This window comes from Meles meles, chromosome 18, assembly GCF_922984935.1.
Source record: "Meles meles chromosome 18, mMelMel3.1 paternal haplotype, whole genome shotgun sequence".
Lineage (NCBI taxonomy): Eukaryota > Metazoa > Chordata > Mammalia > Carnivora > Mustelidae > Meles > Meles meles.
The window spans coordinates 41,692,516-41,716,266 of NC_060083.1; the positions used below are offsets into that span (position 1 = coordinate 41,692,516).

General features: G+C 53.0%; 1 protein-coding gene across 1 annotated transcript in view; it reads right to left on the reverse strand.

Annotated features, from left to right (window-relative positions):
• PLXDC1 (plexin domain containing 1) overlaps positions 1–23,751 on the reverse strand; it is a 56,533-nt gene that overhangs the window by 6,916 nt on the left and 25,866 nt on the right. The window contains exons 5-11 of the mRNA XM_045985900.1: positions 23,620–23,742; positions 23,121–23,239; positions 22,048–22,147; positions 11,148–11,243; positions 6,372–6,453; positions 2,975–3,035; positions 1,822–1,957 (exon numbers count right to left, since the gene is read on the reverse strand). Coding sequence (XP_045841856.1) covers positions 1,822–1,957; positions 2,975–3,035; positions 6,372–6,453; positions 11,148–11,243; positions 22,048–22,147; positions 23,121–23,239; positions 23,620–23,742 — 717 coding nt within the window. The remainder of the gene's footprint in view (positions 1–1,821; positions 1,958–2,974; positions 3,036–6,371; positions 6,454–11,147; positions 11,244–22,047; positions 22,148–23,120; positions 23,240–23,619; positions 23,743–23,751) is intronic.

Below are 23,751 nucleotides of genomic sequence, written 5' to 3' on the forward strand. Positions count from 1 at the left end.
TCATGATTCCAGGGTCCTGGGAGGGAGGCCCCATCAGGATCCCTGCTCAGCGGGGAATCGGCTTCTCCCTCTGCTTGCTGCTCCCCCTGCTTGTGTTCTCTATCTGACAAATAAATAAAATCTTTTTTTTTTTAAAGGTGGTTTTTTTTTTTTTTTTTTTCAGCACCAAGAAAAGCAGTCGAGGGACAAGATCTCCGTTTTTGACCCGAATGAGACCTGACTCCATCTCTTCCTGCCTGTGTGACCCTGGGCAAGTCACTGACTTCCCTAGCCCTTAGTGTCTTCTCTGAGAAATGGAGATATAACAGAATCAGCATGCAGGATTGTCAGGAGGACCAAGTGAGTGTTGATGTGTTGATGCCTGAACAACGTTAGCCCATGGTCAGGTCCCTCAGAATGTTTGCTCACAGGGCTTCTGGGTGGCTCAGTTGTTAAGTGACAGCCTTCAGCTCAGGTCATGATCAGGTCCAGGGATCAACCCCTGTGTCGGGCTCCCTGCTCGGCAGGGAGTCTGCTTCTCCCTCTGTCCCTCACCCTGCTCGTGTTGTTCTCTCTCTCAAATAAATAAATAAAATCTTTAAAAAAAAAATGTTAGTTCACCTATTATTTGCTCCCTCCTCTAGGACTTCCTTCTGGCCAGACCCATGGGTCCATTCTCCAGTTCTTTAGGCTGAAGTGAGAAAGGCAGGGGGGCACCGTGGAAAGAACATTCCACCACTTACTTTGCAGGTAACCCCAAGTAACCAACTTTGCCCCTACTGAGCCCGTTTCCATAGCTATTAAATAGGATGGTGGCTGAATAATGTTTTAAAACATTTGCCTTGGGGCGCCTGAGTGGCTCAGCGGGTTAAAGCCTCTGCCTTTGGCTCAGGTCATGATCCCAGGGTCCTAGGTCATGATCCCAGGGTCCTAGGATTGAGCCCCACATCGGGCTCTCTGCTTGGCGGGGAGCCTGCTTCCCCCTCTCTCTCTGCCTGCCTCTCTGCCGACTTGTGATCTCTGTCTGTCAAATAAATAAATAAAATCATAAAAAAAAAATAAAACATTTGCCTTTTTCTCTTCCCCTTTCCTCTGTTGCATTTGCGCCTTTCAAGCAGGTACATGGCTCCGTGGAGGAGGGACAAGCCCATGTCTTTCTGAGCCTGAGGGCAAAAGGCTAAAACCTAGCAGTAATGTATTGACAAAGGATGAGAGAGGAAAATCCGGGAAGGGCCTGCACCGGGCTTTCCCAGATGCTATGTGGTACCTCTGGGCAGACAGACCTCTGGCAACTTCAAGACCCCCAGGCCTTGGGATGGCAGAAGTGTCTGTAGGGGGTGGGGTGGGGGGGCCAGCTAGACCCATCCGTGGGGACGGAGCATCAGCATCCCTCCTGAACACAGCTGCCCCACTCCGACCCTCTGTCCACACCAGGTCCCAGGGCCAGGAAGCCAGGCTGAGGGGCACCCCTCCCGCTGAGCACGGTTGGAGGAAAATCAGGCAGTCTTTCACTCACATCTGAGTGTGTGGACAGCTACAAGGCTGCTAAGACCTCCCAGCTTCTGAGAGGATGGCTATTAAGATGACCTGAGGCGGACCATATGACATTCCGGGCCCTGGGCTGGGACATCCATCTTCCCCTCGCCACAGCGAATCCATCCCACCGTCGCGATGTGGGCCTGCGCCTGGCTCTGCCTCTCCCTAGGGGCCCTCCTCCATGAAAGTTGGGCCATTCCTCTTCCCTGAGACAACCCCTGTCGGGGATGGTTGCCAGGGCCCCAGGTCTTTCCCTCCCCGGGGCTTCTTTCCCGAGCCGTTCCCCACTCCGGGCTCAGGCCCTACCTTCTGTGGTGAGGCTGTCGATGAAGAGCGAGGAGGAAGTGGTGGTGAGGTCTCCATCAAAGGGACTGAAGGAGCTGTTGGGGGAGGCCGAGTAGTGGCCTTCGTCCTGGAAGTCCTCACACGTCCTGCCCTCTGCCTGCAGGACAGACCCCGCACCGCTCTGCACAGATGCCTCACTGCCCGCCGTGCAGGAAAGAGCCCTTACTCGGGAGGACGGAGGGGGACCCCTCCTCCTCAGCGGCCGGAAACCTTCAGATGCTAGTGCCCGGCTCAAGGGTGGTAAGCTGGGCCCTGAGGGCACTTACACCTTCCACTTTATCCTGAAACTCCCTGATCTATCTAACAAGGCAATTTAGCTTACCGCGGCTTCCAATCCTTCCTTCAGGAAGGAGCGGAGATGCCAATCTTACACAAATAAAGCAAATCTGTACGTTCGCCACAGCCAGCATCCCAAGTGGGCTGCTGGACAAGATTTGTTTTCAGGTCATAGAAGGCTCCTCCAGCCTTACTAATAACAGAAGAGGTGGTGAGCGCACAGATGGGGGCCTGGGGCCTGGGGCCGGTGGTTTATGTTGATATGCGGGGCCTTGGCACTTCTGTATCCCACCCATTGCGTGGGGCAGGTCAAGTCATGAAATCTCTCTGTGCCTCAGTTTTCTGCTCTGAGCAGGTGGGGGGGGACCAACCCCCGGCTCCTGGGCCCGTTCCGATGAAATCAGAGCAAGTGCGGGCAGTGCGCTATGGAGGGCTCACATGGCAAGAAGGGATGGAGAGGACGAGGGAGAGGAAAAGGACGCCCAGATGAATGGATCTGTCTGGGTCGGGATAAGGTGTAAGAATAGGACACTCCCCACCCAGAATCAAAGTGTGGAGCATTCTGGAAAACTCCAGCAGTGAGAAGGAACCTGCATGGGATTCTAAAAGGGAGGTGCCTGGAACCATCCTCTTTCCTCCCAGAAAAGCCTGCCTCCAGAGAGCCCTCAAAAATCTCCCAAGTCTGGTCTAACTGGCTCAGAGCAGTCTGAGGGGCAAGGCCCGGATGGAAGGGAGAATTCCACCAAAAGCCAAAGACACCTTGTGGAGAGCTCCGGGGGGACAGGCCTGCCAGGACAGCCCTACCGTTCCCACAAACTGGCTTGCTGAAGCTTCTCACCTCCTGTGCACAGCCATAGGCCAGCCACTCCTGGCGGTAGCGGTCAAAACCACTGGAGCATCTGCAAAGGGACCAAAAGGTAAGAGGTGTGAAGGACTGACAGAGAAGCCCTCCCCTTCTTTCCCCCGGTCAGTAACAGCTCTCCAGCGATGGTGAGGAGGGGGCCAATCTCCCAGGGCTGTGGTGATCAAGACCACGGGCAGGTGCCCTCCTCAGCACCAGACAGCTGGGGGATGCAGTCAGACCCTCTCCCCAATTACGCCAAAGGAAGGGAAGGTGTCTGTGTCCTCTCTACCCTGCTTCGGACCCAGTTCCCCAGGACTAAGGCCATATCTACGCAGATGTGTGTGTACAGGGCATTAGATGGACTGCATGACCTCAGATAAACTTAAAGATTCTCTTGGCTCTAGGCTGTTATGAAATTGCTGAGCACCAGTGAAATCACACAAATGTCTTCTTGGGAAAGCCTCGCTTATTCATAGACTGTCCTCCTCCTTCTTTGTGGAGGGGCCTGAACTTGACGAGGAGAGGCTGGGCTGAGGGTAGACATCAACAGAGTCAGCCAATACCCCCTGGGTGATCATTAAAGGGCAAGAGGGAGGGTCTTGCCAGAGGCTAGGAGAAATTTTAAAAACTGGCTGGTCAGTGTCCCAGGAAAGGACGCTGTGCAGCTCCGCTGGGCTGGGAGAGGCCAAGTGCATCCCTAGAGAAGGGGTGGGGGAACGAGGATGAACCAGAGAATGTTAATGTTCTCCATGGCATCAGGCTCCCATTTCCATTCTTCACTTTGGTGCCAGGGGAAACCAGCGAGCCCTGCTCTAGCTCTGGGACATCTGCATGGGAAGAAGCATCCCATGAGTCGCCAGTGCTGAGAGAGGATTCGTGGTTAGTTAACTTTCTTCCCTAGCATCCGCCCACCCCGCTGCCAAAGACCTGGTGAGGCGGAAGGTTCCCGAGCACAGTCAGTGCTTCCTTCTGAAGATGCCTCCTCGGGCTCTGAGCTGCTTCTCCTGCAGCAGGGGGAGCGGACGCACTAAGCCATCCCCACTCCCCCCCCCCTCAGGTCCTCTGTGTCCACTACTTTGGGGCACGGAGGATTAGGGGTATGTTGGGGGCTGGGAGCTGAAGTTCCTTTTGAAGCCAAACTAACTGATTCTTTCAAGGGCTGAGCCTTTGATATAGGTCTAAGAGCATCACATTCTAAGCCCTGAGCCAACCAACCCAGATGCAGAGAAGAAGGGCCTGAGATATGGCCACTATTGAGCGCCTCCTGAATGCCAAGAGCCACCCCAGCCATGTGCTGTTCCTGTCCTGTGTCAGGGGACCCTCACAGTGACCCTGGGAAGCAAGGATTATGGCCCCTCGTTCCTTGGCCCAAATCCTGGAGTTAAGGTCACCCCGAGACTCCAGAGTGGGCCCTTGCGGGGTTGGGGGTGATGTGGGATGAAAGGAGGGCACCAGCCATGGTAAGTGAAATTGTCTAAATCAGATCCAGCCCCGGCGCAAGGAGGGGAAGCTCTGGGAGGCTGCGGAAGGCAGAGTGGGTGGCGAGGAAGGGGAAGCTGAGAACCCACAGGGTGATTGCAAGCAGCTGTGGCGGGGGAGAGTCCCCAGTGGCCGGGCCCTCGGCACCAGCCCTGCCTTCTGGCTCTTTGGGGACCCGGGATCAACTCTCAGTGGATGCCAAGACTCCAGATGGCTGGTAAGGAGGGCCCCGTGCTGGGGTAAGCCCAGGCCCATGGGCATTGGGGGACGAGACTTCGGACCCACATCAGCCTTGCCTTCTCACTGCTAGAGCTTCTCCATCCCAGAGCTGACATGACCACAGTAACGGCCGTGTCCGCACTTAAGGCCTTGGCCTCCCCCAACCTGACCAACCCTCATTAAACGGTCACGGTCTCTGGGTTTGGGCGTATGTGTTAAATGGGGATGTGTTCATGTGAGGCTTTTGCTTTCATCTGACCCATTTTGAAGTTCTCATGGCTCAGCTCCGGTTGGACACTGAGTCATGCGGTGGCCGGCCAGCCCCAGGATTGCAGGGCTCATTTGAGGTCATCCGGGCTATCTCTCCACGCTGAAACAGTGGCTCGCAAATGAGAGGGCCGGAGGAGGACCACACTGCAAAGCCACACTCCAGGAGGGACCAAGTTGGGATCTGCCCTAGGTATCCTCTCTGAGGCTCCATGCCCTTCATGCACGGGGCCCTGGACATTTTGCAAAAATGCTCTTTGATAGTTGAGAAATTAAAATGATGGCATGTTCCTCACCCACTTTTCCCCGGGGCCACATCACCATGCAGCCCATTTTATGGGGAAAATAAATTGAGGCCCCAAGAGAGTGAGTAAGAGCACAGCTGATGGGAAGAAAAACATCCTGGAGCCCCCTCCTCCTGGCCTGGGCTATGCCTTGTGCTGGGCAGGCCGCCTGCGAGGGCGGCAGCTTCTATTTCTGCACCAGGATGTTTGAAAGGAGCAAAGGAAATGCTGACAGGTGCCCCACAGCTGCGTGGAATTCTGAGACTCTGTAATTTGCAATTTTCAAGATTGCCTCGGAGGCTCTCGGAGTTCACAGGGCTTCCCACTCTCATGAGAGCCCCAGTCCCCAGAGACATTTTTCCCCCTTCCTGCTATTTATTTATCTTGGACAGGAGAACAGGGCTCGGATTCTGAGTCTAATCTGCGAGGAAATGATTTCAGAACAAGGAGTGGAAGATGAGTTGAATTTAAGAACTTTATCCCTGAATCCCAATCTCATCCGAATTTTCCCTTTTTCCAAAAAAAGCAAACACAGCTTCATAGCCTGCCCTAACCTTCCCCAGATGCCTGCATAGCCCCGATTTTCAGGAAACCCCGTTGCAGCCTGACAAAGATCTTCAGGAGGGGTTTTGGGGTCAGGGGATCCCATCCAACAGCAATGGGACTTTGGAGCCGGCAGGTCCCACACTTGTTTGCAGACAAGACACCGTGTTGAAATTCAGGCTCCTGGGCTTCCCTCCCAGGGACCCTGATCCTGGGGGGGCCTGGGGCGGGGCCCAGGAATCTGCATATTTAACCAGAGCCCTAGCTGAGTCTGGGATCCTCACAGCTGTGGATCATTTTCGAGAAGCCCTGCCCTAGGATGAGCCAACCCTTCCAGGGTGTGAGGAGGAGCTGCAGTTGGTGCGATCCCTGGATGGTCTTCCGGAAACCCAGCGTCACCATAGGGACCCGGTTACACGGTCACCTGGATTGGTCCCAGGCCTTAGGGAAAGACTCACTTCTGTGACATTCCCATCCCAGGGGTCACAGTGGACTGGCTAGAGATACTCTCATGTTGGCAGTGAGGTGGGGAGTGGGGGCCAGGCCACCCTCTGCCCCTCCTCCACAGTCCACCCGTGGGCCTCAGCCTGGGCACCAACCTCTGGAGGACATGGCACCAGCTGCAGTTGAAGGTCAGGTCCGAGGACACGCAGGCGTCACAGCTCTGATGCTGCAGGCAGGCTGCAAGAGAGAAGGTGACTGTCCCCCAGCCGCAGATCCTCTATGGACCTCCACGGATCTCCAAAAGGCACAACTCTCCTCGGTGCCAGGCCTTTACAGAGCTACGGAGTCTCTGACTAGGAGGGACCCTGGAAGTCATTAACGTCACCCTCCCTCTCACCCAGCCCTGAGTCTTCCATCTCTTTCTCCCTCCTCCCCTTTCTTCCTTCCTCCTTCCGTTCCCAGGGGGCTGGGCCCTGAGCTGGGACTGGGGTTTGCGTCGTAAATCCTGGTGCCTGCCTTCTTGGGACTTATAGTCCCCCGGGTGGACAGACACTAAATAGATGATCAAACAAACATAACTATGTCATTATCATCATGATAAGGCTCGGGAAGGAAAATTACAGGGGCCTGGAAGCGTGGACAAAGGGATCGCACCTAGCCTGGGAAGTGACACCGCTGGGCTGTTGCCCACAATTACAGGGTAGAAAAGGATTCTTTGTGTTAAGTGAGATCTATTTGACATAGAACACTGTTTATGTTTAAGGCGTAGAGCATGTTGACTTGACACTTTTATATTCCACTATGACTGCCGTTGTGGGGTTAGCTACGGATGCCACTGTGTCACACAGTTGCTATGTCCTCTCCTGGCAGGAACGAGAGCTAGTCTTCCAACAAGCTTAATGTTTATTTATTTTTTAAACTGATTTATTTATGTATTAGAAAGAGAGAGTATGAGGAGGGAGGAGAGGAGAGAAGCAGGCTCTCTGCTGAGCAAGGAGCCCGATGCGGGACTCGATCCCAGGACCCTGAGATCACGAACCAAGCCAAAGGCAGATGCCTAACCCACTGAGCTGCCCAGACACCCTGAATTTAATGTTTAGAATATATTTTTGTTGGCTATAATCACAGAAAAGGATGTTTATGATGTTCTGGTTTGCCCCCCAGCCAGTGCTAGCTGGGAGCACGCCTTCCGTCCATGCAGAGGGCCTGGGACCAGAATTGTCCCCTGGCCTGTTTCCACCTCCTCACTGGCCTCAGGGAACCTGAGCACTGCGTCTGTGGGGGGTCAACCAGGCATTCCTGATTCCATCCCTTTCTTCTCCCTCCCCACGTGGAAGGAAGCTACCCCCTGGGGTGTGGGTCTCTGCTCACTCAAGTTTACATCTCACCTGGGGAGTTACTGAACCTCACTGTGTCTCAGTTTCTCGTGTGGAAAAGAAGGATCCTGGTGGTCTCTGCTGGACAGACGTGCAGTGAGGATGAAATGAAGCGACCCAGGGAGAGGGTCTGTACGTGGGCCGGCCCTGCGGTGAGTCCTGTGAATGCTGCCCGTGGCTGACTGTGATCCGCTAAGCGCAGGAGATGCCCAACAATACCCAAACAACAAAGTCTGCACTAGGGTGCAGCACTAGCAGCAGGCTGGGAAAACGAGGGGCGCAGAACAGGGAGGTACGGTGACAGTGTGGGGGGGGTTCTATTCGGGGAGGTTGGCGAAGGCCTCTGAGGAGAGGTCCTTTGGGCAGAGACTGAGAGCAGGGAGGAGGCAAGCCTGGAGGCTCTCCTGGAGGAGGAGGAGTTGAAGCAGAAAAGCCCCTGAGCACAGAGGCCCGGGAGGAGTATAACACCAGCGCTGTTCCCAGCAGCCGTCAGAACACTAACGGGCTGCGCGGAGTGGACAAGCTGAGGGTCATGGGAATGAGGGGGAGGGACAGATGAGGGCTGGCCTGGGGCAGGGCAGAGCCGGAGAGCAGAGGAGTTAGTGGGAGTGGGCTACTGGATGGTGCCGGGACCCCTGTGGCACCAGCCAAGCCCAGGAGCAGAGAGGGCCAGGGGTGCAGGAGATATGGGGGCTGGATTTTAAGCGTTGTTCGCTGGCAACTGAGCGCTCCTCCGAAGAGAACCAGAATGACCTCTGGGTGGCAAGCAGCGGCCACAGACCTGTGCATTTCATTCCAAGGAGAGCCAGGCCCTCACCCAGAATAACCGTGTGCAAGAGAAGGGCTCATGTGATGGGCAGCTGAACAGAACAGAACACACCGCCAGCAGCAAGAGGAGACAACTGACTCAGACAAATGACCCCTCGTTCAACACCTACCACACTCATTTCCTCACTCTGTGAGTCTTCCCAGGACTCTACTGCAGTCCGTTAATGAGGGAGCCACTTTGCCTGCCAGGCCCCCCACCCCAGCAAGATGGCGGCTGGGAACCAGCCATGGCTGAGTGGGAGAAAAGCTGCTGTGGCCACGGTGTGTCACCTTCAGTCACTGTGAGAGGGACTGGCTGTAGATGGCACTGTGTCCTTTCAACAGAATGGAGCTCTCCCGCCGTTTTGTTTTGTCCCCTGCTGTACCCGGAGGGCCCAGAACAGCTCCCTATCAGAGACGCACGGGTAGGCAGTTGACAAATGTTTGTGGAATCGATGCCTGTGTGATTTTGTTATCCCCATTTTACAGGTGAAGGAACTGAGGCTTAGAGAGAGTCACAGAGCTAGGAGGGGTGGTCTGGGCTTGAACTGAGGTCTGAGGGAGCCAAAAGCCTGAGCTCTTAGCCTGGAGGTCCCACAGAGGGCTTCCCTGCCCCCAGCTCCCACCCTCTGCCCATGCTACCCTTTTATGGTGTCTTCTAGAAGAGGGACCAGGAGGAACTGGTCACAGAGTAAAATGGCTTGGAGACAGCCCATCCACACCTCTGGACAAATCTTGGGTAAGTAAACCGCGCCCCCACCTCCTGGCCCCGGCCACCCAAAGGTAAGAGAGAAATCCTTCATGGTTGGGGGCGGGGGTGCAGAGTTTTCCTGGGACCAAGTTAACTGGCTTCCAGGGGCTCCAGGCAATTGTTCCAGACAAATTGGCCATGAGAAGAAGGCCTGGGAGCCTCCGTGGGCTAGGTGTATAACCCGCTGACCTTTATTTCTCATCTGCATTTCAGATGTCCTGCAAGCTATTAAATGCTCACGAATTCACTGGAGGGGTGGAAGTGGCTGAAATGTACAGTGTCCCAGAAACGATTCTCAGGATGCTACACTCCCGCCCAGGCAGTTACCTGCCCTTGGATGTCCTTGCTCCCAAGTGCAGTTTATTCAAGTGCTGGGCCTGGAGGTTTGCCCTCAGCAGTCCTTGAGGAACCCTTGCTTCTCAGGCCCCAGGTCTCTCCTGCCTAAGACAGAGGGCAGCTGCGGTGGGGGTGGGGCTGTGACCTTCAAGGGGTTTGTGTCCTGTCACCCCAGGTCACAGTGTCTGTGTCCTTCCTCTTTCCCAGGGGGAGACACCTGCTGAGCCCCGCTGAGACAGGCCTAGTGTTCAAGAACTTTCCTCTTCCCCTTCTTCTTTCTCCACTCCCCCCGGCTTCCAGAACCTCCAGGGAAGAGGAAGCCAGGGGAGGTAAGGCAAGAAACACCGCAGAAGGCAGGGAGAAGGCCACGGACTCAGAGGGAAGCTGGTAGGTACTGTGAGACAGGAGAGGAAATTCAAACTCTCTTCAAAAATACAAGAACAGGGGTGCCTGGTTGGCTCAGTCCGGAGGGCATGAGCCTCTTGATCTCAGGGTCATAAGGTCCCAGATTGGTTGTAGAAATTAAATAAACAAATAAACTTTAAAAAATAAGAAGAAAGGGGGCGCCTGGGTGGCTCAGTGGTTTAAGCTGCTGCCTTCGGCTCAGGTCATGATCTCAGGGTCCTGGGATCGAGTCCCACATCGGGCTCTCTGCTCAGCGGTGAGCCTGCTTCCCTCTCACTCTCTCTGTCTGCCTCTCTGCCTACTTATGATCTCTCTCTGTCAAATAAATAAATAAAATCTTTAAAAAAAAAAATAAGAAGAAGAAAGTAAAACTTCGGTCTACGAGAGCAAGACTGTTGTCCTCCTTCCCCTAATTCTCCCCAGCTGCCCAGACCATATCCTACAGGGATATAGACCCCGATCCTGTGGGGTCCACAGCAGCAGCTGGGGCCTTGGTCATGGACCTCAGCTGTAGGTGAGTGGGGCACCGGACAGGGCCAAAGCTGTGGTTCTTGGAGGAGGACTGGCTAAATCGCTTTATTGCCTCCAGCCTGTGAACTCTGGCATTACTGCTCCCCTAAGGGACACGTAACAAGAAATGTAAGGGCCATGGGGGCCTGGGGGGCTTAGTCGGTTGGGCCTTTGGCTCAGGTCATGATCCCGGGATGGAGCTCTGGCATCTCAGGCTCCCTGCTCAGAGGGGAGTCTGCTTTTCTCTCTTCTCTTCTGCCCTTCTCCCCTACTTGTGCGCGCTCTCTCTCTCTCACTCTATCAAATAAATAAATAAAATCTTTAAAAAAAAAAAAAAAAAGAAATGTAAGGATTGATTCACTCCATTCCTGGATTACCTTTCCTGGGGGCTCAGTCTAAAAATCCTCAGGGATACACCTTTCCTGGTTTTAATTGTGTGTTAATCACCGTAGGTGTCCTGTATCAAGTACAACCACGCCCAGGCTTGGGATATGCCGGCTAGTATCAGAGCTGGCATTAATGTCCTCAACTCTACCTGCCATGCTTCTGACCCTGACCTTAGCTCTGGGAGGGAAGTGGTGTGAGGCCCATGTGACAAATGAGAAACAACAGCCCAGAGAAATGAGGTGGCCGTACCCACACAGGGGTCAGTAGTGAGCCTGGGAATTGAACCCAGATTGTTTGACTCTGAAGCTCTTTCCAGGACAGTGGAATGCCCTCCCCCCGCGGGGACAACCCCTACTCACTTGGCATTGGGGTGAACTCCACGGCTGATGTGCTGGTGACCTTGCTGGGGTCCAGCTCCACACGATGGTATTCGAAGATGGTCCTTCGCCGAGATTCTGAAACAGAGGCAGAGCCCGTCACTGGGAGCATCGCATGCCCAGAGGACTTTGAAGTTTGTAGCCAGAGCCTGACAGGTGCGTAAGAGACTCAAGTGAGTGGATTGGGGGGGGGGGGTCAGGATGCAGTGCCTAAGGGCAGTAAGTAAACTCATCAACCTCGGACAATGATCTTGAAGCTGCAGGGAGACAGGAGGACAGGAGTTCACCCTGCAAGGAGAGCTTTGAATTGTTGACAGGTTAAACTACCCAACACAGAGGCCTTGCTGCTCCTGAGGTCAAGACCTAGTTGCTCCCCTACTTCTGCACAGGTCTGTGCCTTCACAGCTGCTGTTCCCTTGACCCATACTGTCCTTCCAAGCCTTCTCCCCTCATCTAGCTCACCCTTCCAGATCCAACTCGGGGCCCACTTCCTCTGAGCAGCCTTCCTTCACCAGGTCCCTCCTCTTCTCTACCCAGGCCAGGCACCCTGCTCCCTCTACACACTCCATGTATGTGGTCACTGGGGTCTATTTGGGGGCAGGGCCGTTAGACAGTGAGTATCATCAGGTCCTGAACCTGACCCACAGAGAGCACTCTGCAAATGTCTGCAGACGCACAGGCTGAACTTGGGAAACCTCTCCCATCCAGAATGGAAGCCAGAGTGAGGTTCAGGGCCTGGGACTGGGCTTATATTACCTCTCAGTCCCTGGAGGGCATCGGTTTCAAGAAACCTGAGTTTTCATTCAAGCTCCGCTCCCGAGCTTAGGGCCTCAGTTTCCTATTTGTGATGTGGAAAGGCAGAAACACCTGATACAACTCATTTGGGAGGGACAACGTACAATTGTAGAGGAAAGACTTCTCCTAAAATGACAATCGATGCTCTGATACTTTCCACCACATCTCCACACCCACCCAAGAACCATGACATGGGTTGGTTTCCTTCAGCTCTGAAAGGCCGTCAGCCAGCCACCAAGCTTTGTGAATGAATTTCCCTACAAGGGGAAGGAGCCTTGTTGTGCTCGGCCTGTTCAGCGCCCCTTCTTTTTTTTTGGAAACAGCACTCCCTTTGAGGGAACTACCCCTAGTCCATTCCTACATGTGCTTGGCCCTGGAGCTACCATCTTCCCCTGTGACTCTGCCTCCCTGGCTGCACAGAGATTGGTCCAGGGCTGGGCATGTGATGCAAGCCGGACCAATCAGAGACCTTCCCTGGCACTTTTCAACTGTTATCAAAAGGCCCTTTGCTTTCTGATAATGAAGCTGAGAAAATGCAAGCTCCAAGTCCATGAACGGCCACGGGTCCGATCTCATGCACAGACTCATAGCAGTACATAATCGTGGCTCTCCAGCCTCTGGTGCCCCCAGACCTGCCTTGGTCCCTGTCTCCCCAGTTCTCAGTTCTTCCTTTGGTTCTTTGGGCTGCATCATATCCCCTCTTTCACTTAAGATAGTTTGAGCTGGGCTTTTGTTCCTGGAAGCCAAGAGCAGGCGGGGATAAGTTTCTCTCTCAGATGAAGGTAGTTTGGAGGAACCTTCCCCAAGGTGGCAGGAGAACTCATCAGGCCCAGCTGTGAAAGGAAGGGGGTCCTGTGTTGGGTGCCCCCTCCTCAGTCCTCCTCCTGCATGAAGAATCTGCTCAAAAGAACATCTCATCTTGGTTTCTATCATGGATTTATCTCCGATCTTGGAATTGATGCCTCCTACTTAACCCCGGGTTGCACCCCAGTGGGTCTGGTGCTTCTCTTCCCACCACACCACACTGCTGTGCGGCAGAGCAATGATGGGCACGTCTGCCCCAGGAACATTCCCAACCGCGGAATGTCCTGGAAACGTCACCCTATGCAATGAATGAGTCCTGACTGGTGGCATTTGCTGATTTCTGTGGTGTACACACGCCCCATGCTGATTTCAAGCTACCAATCTGGAGTCACTGAACACAGCATCAGGAAGAGACGTGGTCACTCTGCTCTCGTGATTCTACACAAGGGTACCCGCCATACCATAGCTCCTGATTTCTCTGCAGTTGTCCTCCGCATTCGAGGCTTCGCTTTCGCAGCCTGAGACCCTCCCCCATCAGCCACGTGGCTCACCTCCCCCCATCTCCTCACCAACGGAGGCTGAGTATAGTACAGTAAGATATTTTGAGAGACCACATTCACTTTCACTTGACTTTTATAACATGACATTGCTATCATGGCTCTGTGTTATTACTAGTTAATGTTGTTAATCTCTTGCTGCGCCTAGTTTATAAATTAAGCTTTACTATAGGTATGTAGGTATAGGAAGAAACACAGTATCCACAAGCTTCAGTGCTGCTCATGGTTTCAGGTAGCCACTGGGGATCATGCAACGTGTGCCCGCAGATAAGGGGGGACCACTGTATTTGTGCTTCTAAAAGGGCAGAAGGGGGGCGCCTGGGTGGCTCAGTGGGTTAAAGCCTCTGCCTTCGGCTCAGGTCATGATCCCGGGGTCCTGGGATTGAGCCCCGCACCAGGCTCAGGGAGCCTGCTTCCTCCTCTCTTGCTGCCTGCTTCTCTGTGATCTCTGTCTGTCAAATAAGTAAAATCTTAAAAAAAAAAATAAAAGGGCAGAAGGGAAACATTTACAGTGTTTTCCGTAAAAATAAATACTTAAGCCAACATCCCAAAGATAGAGGAACTGTGTCCTTATTTTTTCCCTAAGCAACCCTAAGTCTGAAAGGGAAGGGGCCGAGAGGAAATCCTCATAGATCTCAGGCAGGCAGTCACTGCCGGATGTCTACAGGGTTACCAAGGTCCTAGGGAGGAGAGACTCCTCCATCAAAAGCTGAGGGATGAGGTTCACAAAGCCCCGTGTATACACACACACACACACACACACACACACACTTTTTTTTTTTTTTTTTGTACAAGGAAGTCCCATTGCCAAGCAGGAGTGGGGTCTGGAAGAAATTGGGGTGAGGAAGTTCAGCTTTCTGTAATTTTTTGCTCAGTTTTTAATCTTTAATCTTTCATCAAGGTCTGTATGTGCTGCAGGGCCCTCCCCATGTAGCACCAATTGCACTGGGAAGGTGGCCTGGGATAGGAGTGAGTCTAGGGGATGTGGGACATCTAGTTGGAGGACACCCAGGCAGCCTTCCATGGCTCTGTCCCACACACCACCTCCAAGGGCGATCTTTCCTTCTGAAAAATCATCCCTTTGAGCATTAAAATGTAAGAGGAAGAAAACGAAGGGAAATTCCAGGTCTTCCAACGGGTGTGAGACCACTGGATCTAAGTAAACCTTTCTTCCTTTATCTGCTTCCTCCTGCAAGACTCAACTCAAAGGACACGCCCTCCATGAAGGCTTCCCCACCCTCCCCAGCACCTTCAGTGGCCCCTCCTCTGAGCTTCACAACTTCTGCACAATGTCCAGGATCCCCTGTTACACCCTCGATCAGTTTTGACTTTGATCAACACCTGCCCCACCCGGCTGAGCTCTACCACTCCCACCCTGCAAATAACAGGGGCTTAAGAAATGACCGAGAATGAATGAGTAGATTAGATAGTCACCAAAACCTCAGCAACATATTATAACTTCAGTCCAGTTCAGTTCAGTTCTAAAGGAAGAACGCCCTTCCTGCCTAGCCCACCAGACTATGGCCTTTCTCGAAAGGGGAGCCCCCAATGGGCACTGTAGTCAGACATGCCCCTTCTGACCTTAGAGCTCAAAGGAGGGGAGAGCTGGCTTTCCGGACTTCCAAGCCGCAAGGATGTAGAGGAGCGCTTGCCCCCAGGGTGGGAAGGAAGGTGAAATGGGAAGAACAAGTGAAATCAGGGTTGGGCATGAATGGAGGCAAGAACTTGTCGAGGAGGCTGATTTCAGGGATAGAGACATACGAGCAGCAGCCAGGGAAAGCAAGGTTCCCAGCAAATCTCCTGCCAGAATCTAGGGATGAGTCTCCCCACCATCTGGGCCGGGGAACCAGAATTGGGGATGTGCTTCAAGGGAGGATGCAGCCAGACGGGGTCAGATGTGCTCCAAAGCCCGTCACCGCCCTACCGCAGGGCAGGGAAGAGGAGTGTGGTAGGAAGGGGGATGAGAGTGGGTGTGCGGAAATAGACCACTGATTAAAAATATTTGCTCATTTCAACTGCTAACTTGTACTTGTTTGAGTGTATGGCTTGGGTAATATTTTATTTGTCTATAAACAGCACTCTTAATATTCCTGCCTGAGTTATTTGCTTTTGGATTATCTCGCCAACATCTGGGGCTCGCCCAAGGATGATGACGTCCATCTGCACGACCAACAGATCCCTCTGGAAGCAAGACAGAGGCCTCCCCAAAGCCACATTTCTGGCAGTTTGAGACGTTCTGTTTTTATCTCTGCCTCCACTCATCAAAGATTCAGAAATACTAAGATCCAGACACCGAAAGCGCTGCTGCCCAGACAAGAAATGTTAGCGGCTCAAAAGAGAGGTTTACATGTCCCATTTTGTTTCAAAACCGACACCAGCGGGGAAGGGTTGGATTGGCCAGAAGAAATCAGACTGTCAAATTCTGCCACAAAGTGCAACCACTCCAAAAATGGGTGGTTACGAGATTAAAAAATATAAGATGGTAGTCTTAGAAGTTTTCATTTCTTCGTTCATGTATTTCTTTCTTTTTTTTTTAAGGCTTTATTTATTTATTTTAACAGAGATAGAGAGAAAGCACAAGCAGGGGGAGGGGCAGAGGTAGAAGCAAGCTTCCTGCTGAGCAGGGAGCCCCATGGGAACTCGATCCCAGGACCCCGGAATCATGACCTGAGCCAAAGGCAGCCACTTAACGAACAGAGCTACCAGGTGCGCCAAGAACGAGTTTCTTAAACAAATGAATAGAGGAAATTTTATTGATTCCTGGGGGCCCCTGTGGCCAAATATAGAGCATATGAGCGACCTTGTATGTTTTGCGTGCCTCTGCAGAAAGCCGCCGCTAATTGCCCATAGATCTTGTCTCTGCATCAGGCGGGCTCTGCAGACTCTGCTGCAAAGCCCGTGTAACGGTTTATGTAAGGAAGTAATGGTAAGAAAAATTCTGGCTTTTGCAGTATCTCCTTCCCTCAATCCCAGAGTGAGACTGTGCTGAATTCCCCCCACCCCCAACACCGCCCCACCGCCCTCAGGAGGGGGTGGAAGGAAAGGGGAGCCTGGGGAAGGAGACAGTCTCCTAGACCAGCCCATGGGCTCACTGCCGGGGGATTCTGGAATAGTGGGGAAACCAACCTCCACTTCTCATTGCACTCCAGGCATGGAAGGGCTTGGGTACAAAGACAGCAATACCATCCTTTCTGGTGGCAGCGTCCCAGGGAGGCTTGGACAATGGGAGCAGAGGCCCAGAGAGCTGTCCCTGAATTTGCGTCTCACTGAAGCCCCTGTTATTGGGGATTTACTGTTATTTGCAGCTCAGCCTAATCCAAACTAATTCCCTACTTGTGGATTGAATAGCAGACCCAGAGGAATCTGACCTCTCAGCCACATCAAATCCATCACTCCCCAAAGCAGAGGTGGTGGCCCATGGTGGCCCATGGTCCAGTGAAGGGAGCACCTGGGTGGCTCAGTTGGTAAGCGTCTGCTCTCAGGTCATGATCCCAGGGTCCTGGGGTCGAGCCCCGCATAGGGCTTCCTGCTCAGTGGGAAGCCTGCTTCTCCCTCTCCCACGGCCCCTGCTTGTGCTCCCTCTCTCGCTGAGTCTCTCTCTGTCAAATAAATAAAATCTTTAAAAACAACAACAACAACGCAATGAAGGCCATGGGTGCTGTCCCAGAAAAAGGCAGGCATCTGAATATGGCCCACCCACACCTCGATATTCCTCCTAAAGTCTCTGCCCAGAGCCAGGCTAAAAACCTCCGACAAAGAGAGATGCAGTTAATTACCAAAGTACCCCCCCCCACCACCACATCAGGGCCCTATTCTCACTTGGGGTCACCAGAGAGCAAAGGACCATGTCTCTACAGCACCCATTCCCTCCAGCGGCTCCCGCCCCTGCCCTACTGCACATTTGTTGAGCGCCTGCCCTGACGCGGGCACTGAGCTAAGGGGGCCACGGTGAGCCCCCCAAGGAGCTCATGGCCCGCTGGGGAGAAGGGGTCTGAGGAAACCAGGAGTTCTGTGCACGGAGGAGACAACATCAGAGCTGGACCAATGGATGAGGAGAATTTTGCCAAGTGGCAAAAGGGTTGAAATGGGCGCCATTTTAAACAAGAACTGTGTCATAGAGGGACACCTGGGTGGCTCCGATGGTTGGGCATCTGCCTTCGGCTCAGGTCATGATCTCCAGGTCCTGGGATAGGGCCTCATATCGGGCTCCCAGCTCAGCCAGGAGTCTGTTTCTCCCCCTGCTTGTGCTCTCTTCTCTCCCAAATGAATATATAAAATCTTAAAAAAAAAAAAAAAAAAAAGAACTGTGACATAGCTATGTGGACAGCCCTTAGCACGTTTGGGGAACAGGGCACGCAGACCAGTGATACCCCGACAGAGAGTGGTGGCTGATGGGTAGGCCGTGCCAGCTGCATGGGACCTTAAATGCCGCGCTAAGGATTTGGACTTCATGCTGCCGCAACAAGAGGGCAGAGAATGACATGATCAGATCCAGTGGTGACAAGAAGGAATGGGGGGAGGAAGGAAGGAGATGAGAGGCTGGGGGCTGCGTGGCTGTGTCTGGGGGCCGGGTGCCTGCAGCAGACAGGCAGACGCGACAGCTCAGCTAACAGCACCTGGAGTCCTGAATCCCGCAGCTCCCACGCCGGAGAGGCCCCACCTCCCAGAGCAGGCGCAACTGCCCTCCTGTTTTTGCAGGTGGGTTGTGCTTCCTCTCCTGCCCCTCTTACCGCCTCCCCACATTTCCCTGGCTTGCTCTAAGACAGCCTTTCATTCCAGAATCACAGAGAAACCTCAGATGCAGACACTCCCTGGGGGATCTGACTTCCTTTAATTCACCCTCATAAAACAGCTGGATCGAACACACATTTCCTGAGATGCTGCCAGCCCACAAAGCCCTGTGAGAGAGGCACCGATGAACCAGACGGGGTTCCGTAAGGCACACGGGCGCCGCAAGGACCAGGACGCTAAGAACCGCCCATCCCGCAAAACAGCCTGGGATCTGGGGCATAGCAGGCTGTGGGTGTTTGGGGAGCTAAGGAGGAAAGGATTCACCCCTCTGGCTGGAATGGGGCTGGGTTAGATTTAGAAAGTCTCAAACGTCCACCCCAGGGTTTAAAAAAAAAAAAAAAGGAAGATCTGGGTTTCAGTTCTCTCTCGGAGCTTTGCGATCACAAGCAAACCACCTCAAGAGCCTCTGTGTCCTCATTTACAAAATACAGATTTCACTTGCAGTGCTGGGAGGTTGACCAGATACGATAAAACTGAGAGCCTGGGGATGGGAATATAATCAGTGTGGTAATCAGGCAGCCTCCAACGTGGCCCCCAGCGGCCTGCCTCCTGGTACTGTCGCCCTTGGAATCCTGTTCTGAGTGTGGGCTGCACCGAGTGACTTGCTTCTAACCAGCAGAATACGGCAAAAGTGATGAGATGGAGGCGCCTGGGTGGCTCAGTGGGTTAAGCCTCTGCCTTCGGCTCGGGTCATGATCTCAGGGTCCTGGGATCGAGCCCCACATCGGGTTCTCCACTCAGTGGGGAGCCTGCTTCCCTGCCTCTCTCTCTGCTTGCCTCTCTGCCTGCTTGTGATTTCTCTCTGTCAAATAAATAAATAAAATCTTTAAAAAAAAAAAAAAGTGATGAGATGGCACTCCCAGGATTAGGTTACAAAAAGAGACTGCCCTTTGACCTTGCCCACCCTCTCCGGCTGTCTTGCTCACCTTCTCTGGTGGAAGTCAGCTGCCCTGTTACGAGCTGTCCTACGGGGAGGTCCACAGGGCAGGGACAGAGGGGGCCCTCCTCAAGGAAATGAACCCTGCCCACACCCATGGGAGAGTTCTCGCAGGCTCCAGCCCAGTCAGCGGCGGAGATGACTATACCCTGGAAAGCACCTTGAGAGCCGCCGGGGCAAGATCCGGATCGTGGGAATTTATCTTGCGGAAATACTCGCAACAGGGAGTAAAAATAGCTACTTGCAAGAATATTCACAGCGGCCTTATTTGTTGTAGCAAAAGTGGGAAACAGCTGTAAAGCCTACGTCGGGGGAGGGGGTTGGTTAAATTAAGGTAACATCTGTGTGACAGGCTGTCAAGTAGCCAGTAACAAGAATGGGGTGGGAGCTGACGTGGTATGATGGGCAGGATATACTTCGTTCAAGGGTAGAACAGTGGCATCATATGCCATCATTGGTGTTAAATAACCAAACATATGCTTGCTTACCTATAGGCTTACAGCTCTAGAAATAACCCAGTAGTGGGGTTGCCTCCAGAAAGGAAAACTAGGAGTAGGGATCAGGTATGGGAGAGAAACCTAATTCCCCCCCCCCCATTTCTCCCAAAACCTAACTGTTTTTATACAAACTTTTTATCTTTTGAGTTTTAAACTGGGTACATTTATTTGTGCAAACATATCACTTTAGGAGTACCTGGGTGGCTCAGTGGGTTAATGCCTCTGCCTTCGGCTCAGGTCATGATCCCAGGGTCCTGGGATCGAGCCCCGCATCGGGCTCTCTGCTCGGCGGGGAGCCTGCTTCCCTTCCTCTCTCTCTGCCTGCCTGTCTGCCTACTTGTGATCTCTGTCTGTCAAATAAATAAATAAAATCTTTAAAAAATATATCACTTTATAGATTGGGATAAAGAAAAGCATTCATAGGAATGTCTGGGTGGCTCAGTGGGTTAAGCATCTGCCTTTGGCTCAGGTCATGATACTAGGGTCCTGGGATTAAATCCGGCTTTGGGCGCTTTGTTCAGCAGGAGCCTGCTTCTCCCTGTGCCTCCTGCTCCCCCTGGTTGCGCTTTCTCCCCCGCCACTGACAAATAAGTAAATAAAATCTTAAAAGAAAAAAAAAAAAGAACATTCATAATAACACAACAGTCATTCATGTTCATGACAAAAACCTCAAAGGTGATGCGCACATGGGTGAAGTTTGGGAAACTGCCACTGTAGCACGTGATTGTTTTCCCACTAGCTGCAAAAGTCACGGGAACGTACTGTGGGCGTGGCATCTGACCAATGACACACCGGTGTCAGGACATCACATGCTCCCATTTCTGCATTGTTTGCTCCTGTACCAGATGTCCTGCTGGGTTATCAAACACCGCATCAAGTGCTAAGGGCCAGCACAGGAAGATATCCTAATGCAGGACTCACAGACTCAGTGCACCAAACATCGGAGCGAACGCTTCGTGTGCATCATAGCGTTCCCCTTCACAGTAACTAGGAGGCACGAACTACTTATATCCCCAACTACAGATAAAGAAATAAACTTTAAGAGGATAAGTGACTTGCCGAAGGTCAGATGCTTGTGGGGAGTTTGGACTCCATGCTTCCAACTCCAGAGCCAAGCCCCACACACTGCACTGAAGCTTGCACGTGGAAGGTGCTGGATGGAGGCTTACGACAGGAGCCCTGGTCCCTTCCCTCAGATTTCTGTTAGGGACAGAGGCTCTGCTCAGGTGATGAGTCCCTCCATGACTTCCTCTTCATTGTATCTCCATAGCACCCAGGACATAGTGTCGAGTAGAAACTCAGAACATGTGTACTGATTGAATTCAACCAACAGATGTAGGAAGGATACTTCCCCTGGAGTCCCTGGAGTTCCCAGAATGGTGGTGCCTTGCCTCTCTACAGGGAAGCCCTTTGGTGCCTCCCACCCACGTCCTCTCATCCAGCCTGGTGTGGCTAGGGTGGAGGTCAGAATATCCCCCAGTCCCATCAGGTATGGGTAGGGATAGAGAAGAACAGACACCGGTCTGCTCCTGCTTGGGGCCCTGCAGGTTAGACAGTCCTTCTATCTAGGTCAGAAGGACTTTGTTAGTGTTGTTGTTGTTTAAGAGTATTAATTTATTTGAGAACAAGAGAGAGCACGGGATGGAAGGGGACAGAGGCAGAGGAGGAAGCAGATGCCCCACTGACCAGGGAACCCAACACGGGGCTCGATCTCAGGGCCCTGGGATCATGACCTGAGCTGAAGGCAGAGGCTTAACCGACTGAGCCCCTCAGGTGCCCCTAGACAGAAGGACTTTTGTATACACAGCATAACAGAAGAGGTCAGTTTCAAAAGCACTGGAGCCAGGGGTCTAGAAAAAGCAGCCGGCATGCCTGCCGTGCCTTCCCCAGAAATGGGAATCCAAGACCCTCATGGGGGTGAGCAGGAGTTAGAAGCAGGAGAGAAAGAGCTGTGATCCCCCCAAAATATCAGAACTAGAAGAGGACCAGGAAGGAAAAAGCACCGTTCCAGCTACACACACCCCCACTTTACAGAAGAAGCAACAGAGGCTAGGGAGATCTGATTTGCCAAAGGACAGTTAACAACGTGGCTGAGACCAGCTTCCTTCCCCTGAAGCCCCTGTGATGCTCCTATCACCTGGGATGGGCATGTCATTATGGTTGTGTTCTGTGAGGACTCAAAAATCCTAATTTAGTGTCTGTGGAGATTTTCTAAATGGACGGGGTATTGAGTGGCTCTCCTTCCCCTCCAAAACTAGAGCCGTGCCTCCCACTAGAGATTTCACTGGGGGAAAAAAATGGTTCCTCTGCTTGAATGAAGAAAAGTTGGAACTCATTGTGCTCCATCTTCCCTCCTTCCTGCTTGGCTCTCTGTCCTCCATCCACCCCCTCCACTGCCCATCCCCACCCGCCTACAGCCTGGGTCAGCTGGAGCTCAGTCCAAACCCCCCCCCCCCATGCCCCGCCTGCCCGAGAGCTCCGCTGGATCCTTAGGGACTCACCTGGGACATCCGGGGAAGGGTTGAGAATCATGAAGGCATCTGACAGGCCTGCTTTGACGGGGTGCTGGGAGGAGCTGATTTCCAGGACAGGCATAGGGATCTGTGGCAGGAGAAAAGAGGCACCATCTACCCTCACCCCCCAAACACCCCTGGGCCAGCCTAGAGCTCCCCTCCGAGCTCCAGATGTATTTGCCTGCTCAGCATCTCCTCTCAGAGGACTCAAAGACATCCCAAATCCAATGGGTCCCCATCCAAATTGCAAGTCTCTCCCACAACTTCTCCAGCACATTTCCTTTTTTCCTTTGCTCTGTCTTAGTGGATGGCACCTCCATGCAGGCCAGAAACCTGGGAGTCACCCCCTTTCGTCCATCTCAGCCCTCCTCCACCGAACACATCTCCAAATCCTATTCATTCACCTGCCCTCTGGCTCTTAAATCTGTTTAGTTCTCTCCATCTCACGACACTACTCCAAGCTGACATCTCTCTCTGAAACCATCCCGCAGCCTTCCCTCTGAGCCACCAACAATCTATTCTCCACTCTGAAGCCAGAGTGACCTTTCTCAAAGGCAAAGCTGGGTGTTCCCCTGCCCTTGCTTGTCCCCTACTTTCTCCCCTGCAGCCTTGCTTTCTTCCAAGGCTTTGTACCAGCCATGCCCTGTTCTGCCACAGGATCTTTGAACGTGCCTTTCCCTCTCCTCTTGGCTTCCTGTTAAGGAATTCCTTTGCTTCCTGCAGATTTCAACTCTGTTCTTCAGGGAAGCCTTCCCTGACCTCTGCTGAGGTAAAAAGCCTCATGAAAAAGAAGAAAAGGAGGGGAAAAAAAGCCTCATGAAAGGCACTCCTGACACCGGGCACCTCTAACTTAGGAATACTTGTCACAGTGTGATTCTACATTTGTTCCTGCAGTTACCATCTATCTCCCCAACCATACCTACAGGCCTCCAGCCATCTCATCAACCTCTGTCTCCCCAGCACCAAGGCCTACGTCTGGCACATTTGCAGGTTCCTTACAGATTCAGTTGCTGAATGAAAGACTCCAAGACCCAGCCGTCTCCGCAGCTAAGCTCGCTCACCTCTTTGTAGCCAAATACAATGCGGCCATCGTGGTGCAGAGCTGCCTGGAAAGTGAAGCTGCCCCTGTCCTCCCGGCCTTGGAGGTAGACGTGGTCCCACTGAACAATAAAGACTGTCCCTGGGGAGGAGAGGAGAGAGCCGGCTGGCCAGGGAGGCAGGCCCCGCAGCAGCTTTGGGGGCCAACACAGGTGTCGTGGGAGGCTGGGTCCTCAAGAGACAATCCAGGGAGAGTAAGAGACAATCATGGCCTCTAATGCTTGTCACCTCTGCTAAGAGCCAAGCCCTTTTTGTTCCTATCTCTCAGATCCTGCTAGGTGGCAGGCATCCTATCCCCATCTTAGAGATGAAGACAGTGAACACAAGAAGGTGGGTGGCTGCCTTGCTTTGTGACCATGGGCAAGTCCCTTGTCCTCTCTAGACTTGGGACTGCTCTAAAGGGGCTGACTAAGTGAGCCCCTGAGCCAGGGAGCATTTGTAAACTCTGAGATCCGGTCTCACCATTGTCAAAGTAAGCGACTGTCGAATTCTCAGAGTAGCCCGGGTTGAAGTTGGCCATCAGAGGCGCCACGTACTGAGTCGCTGTGAGCATCCGATGGATCGTGTCCCCCATGAAGATGAAGCCTGGGGGAG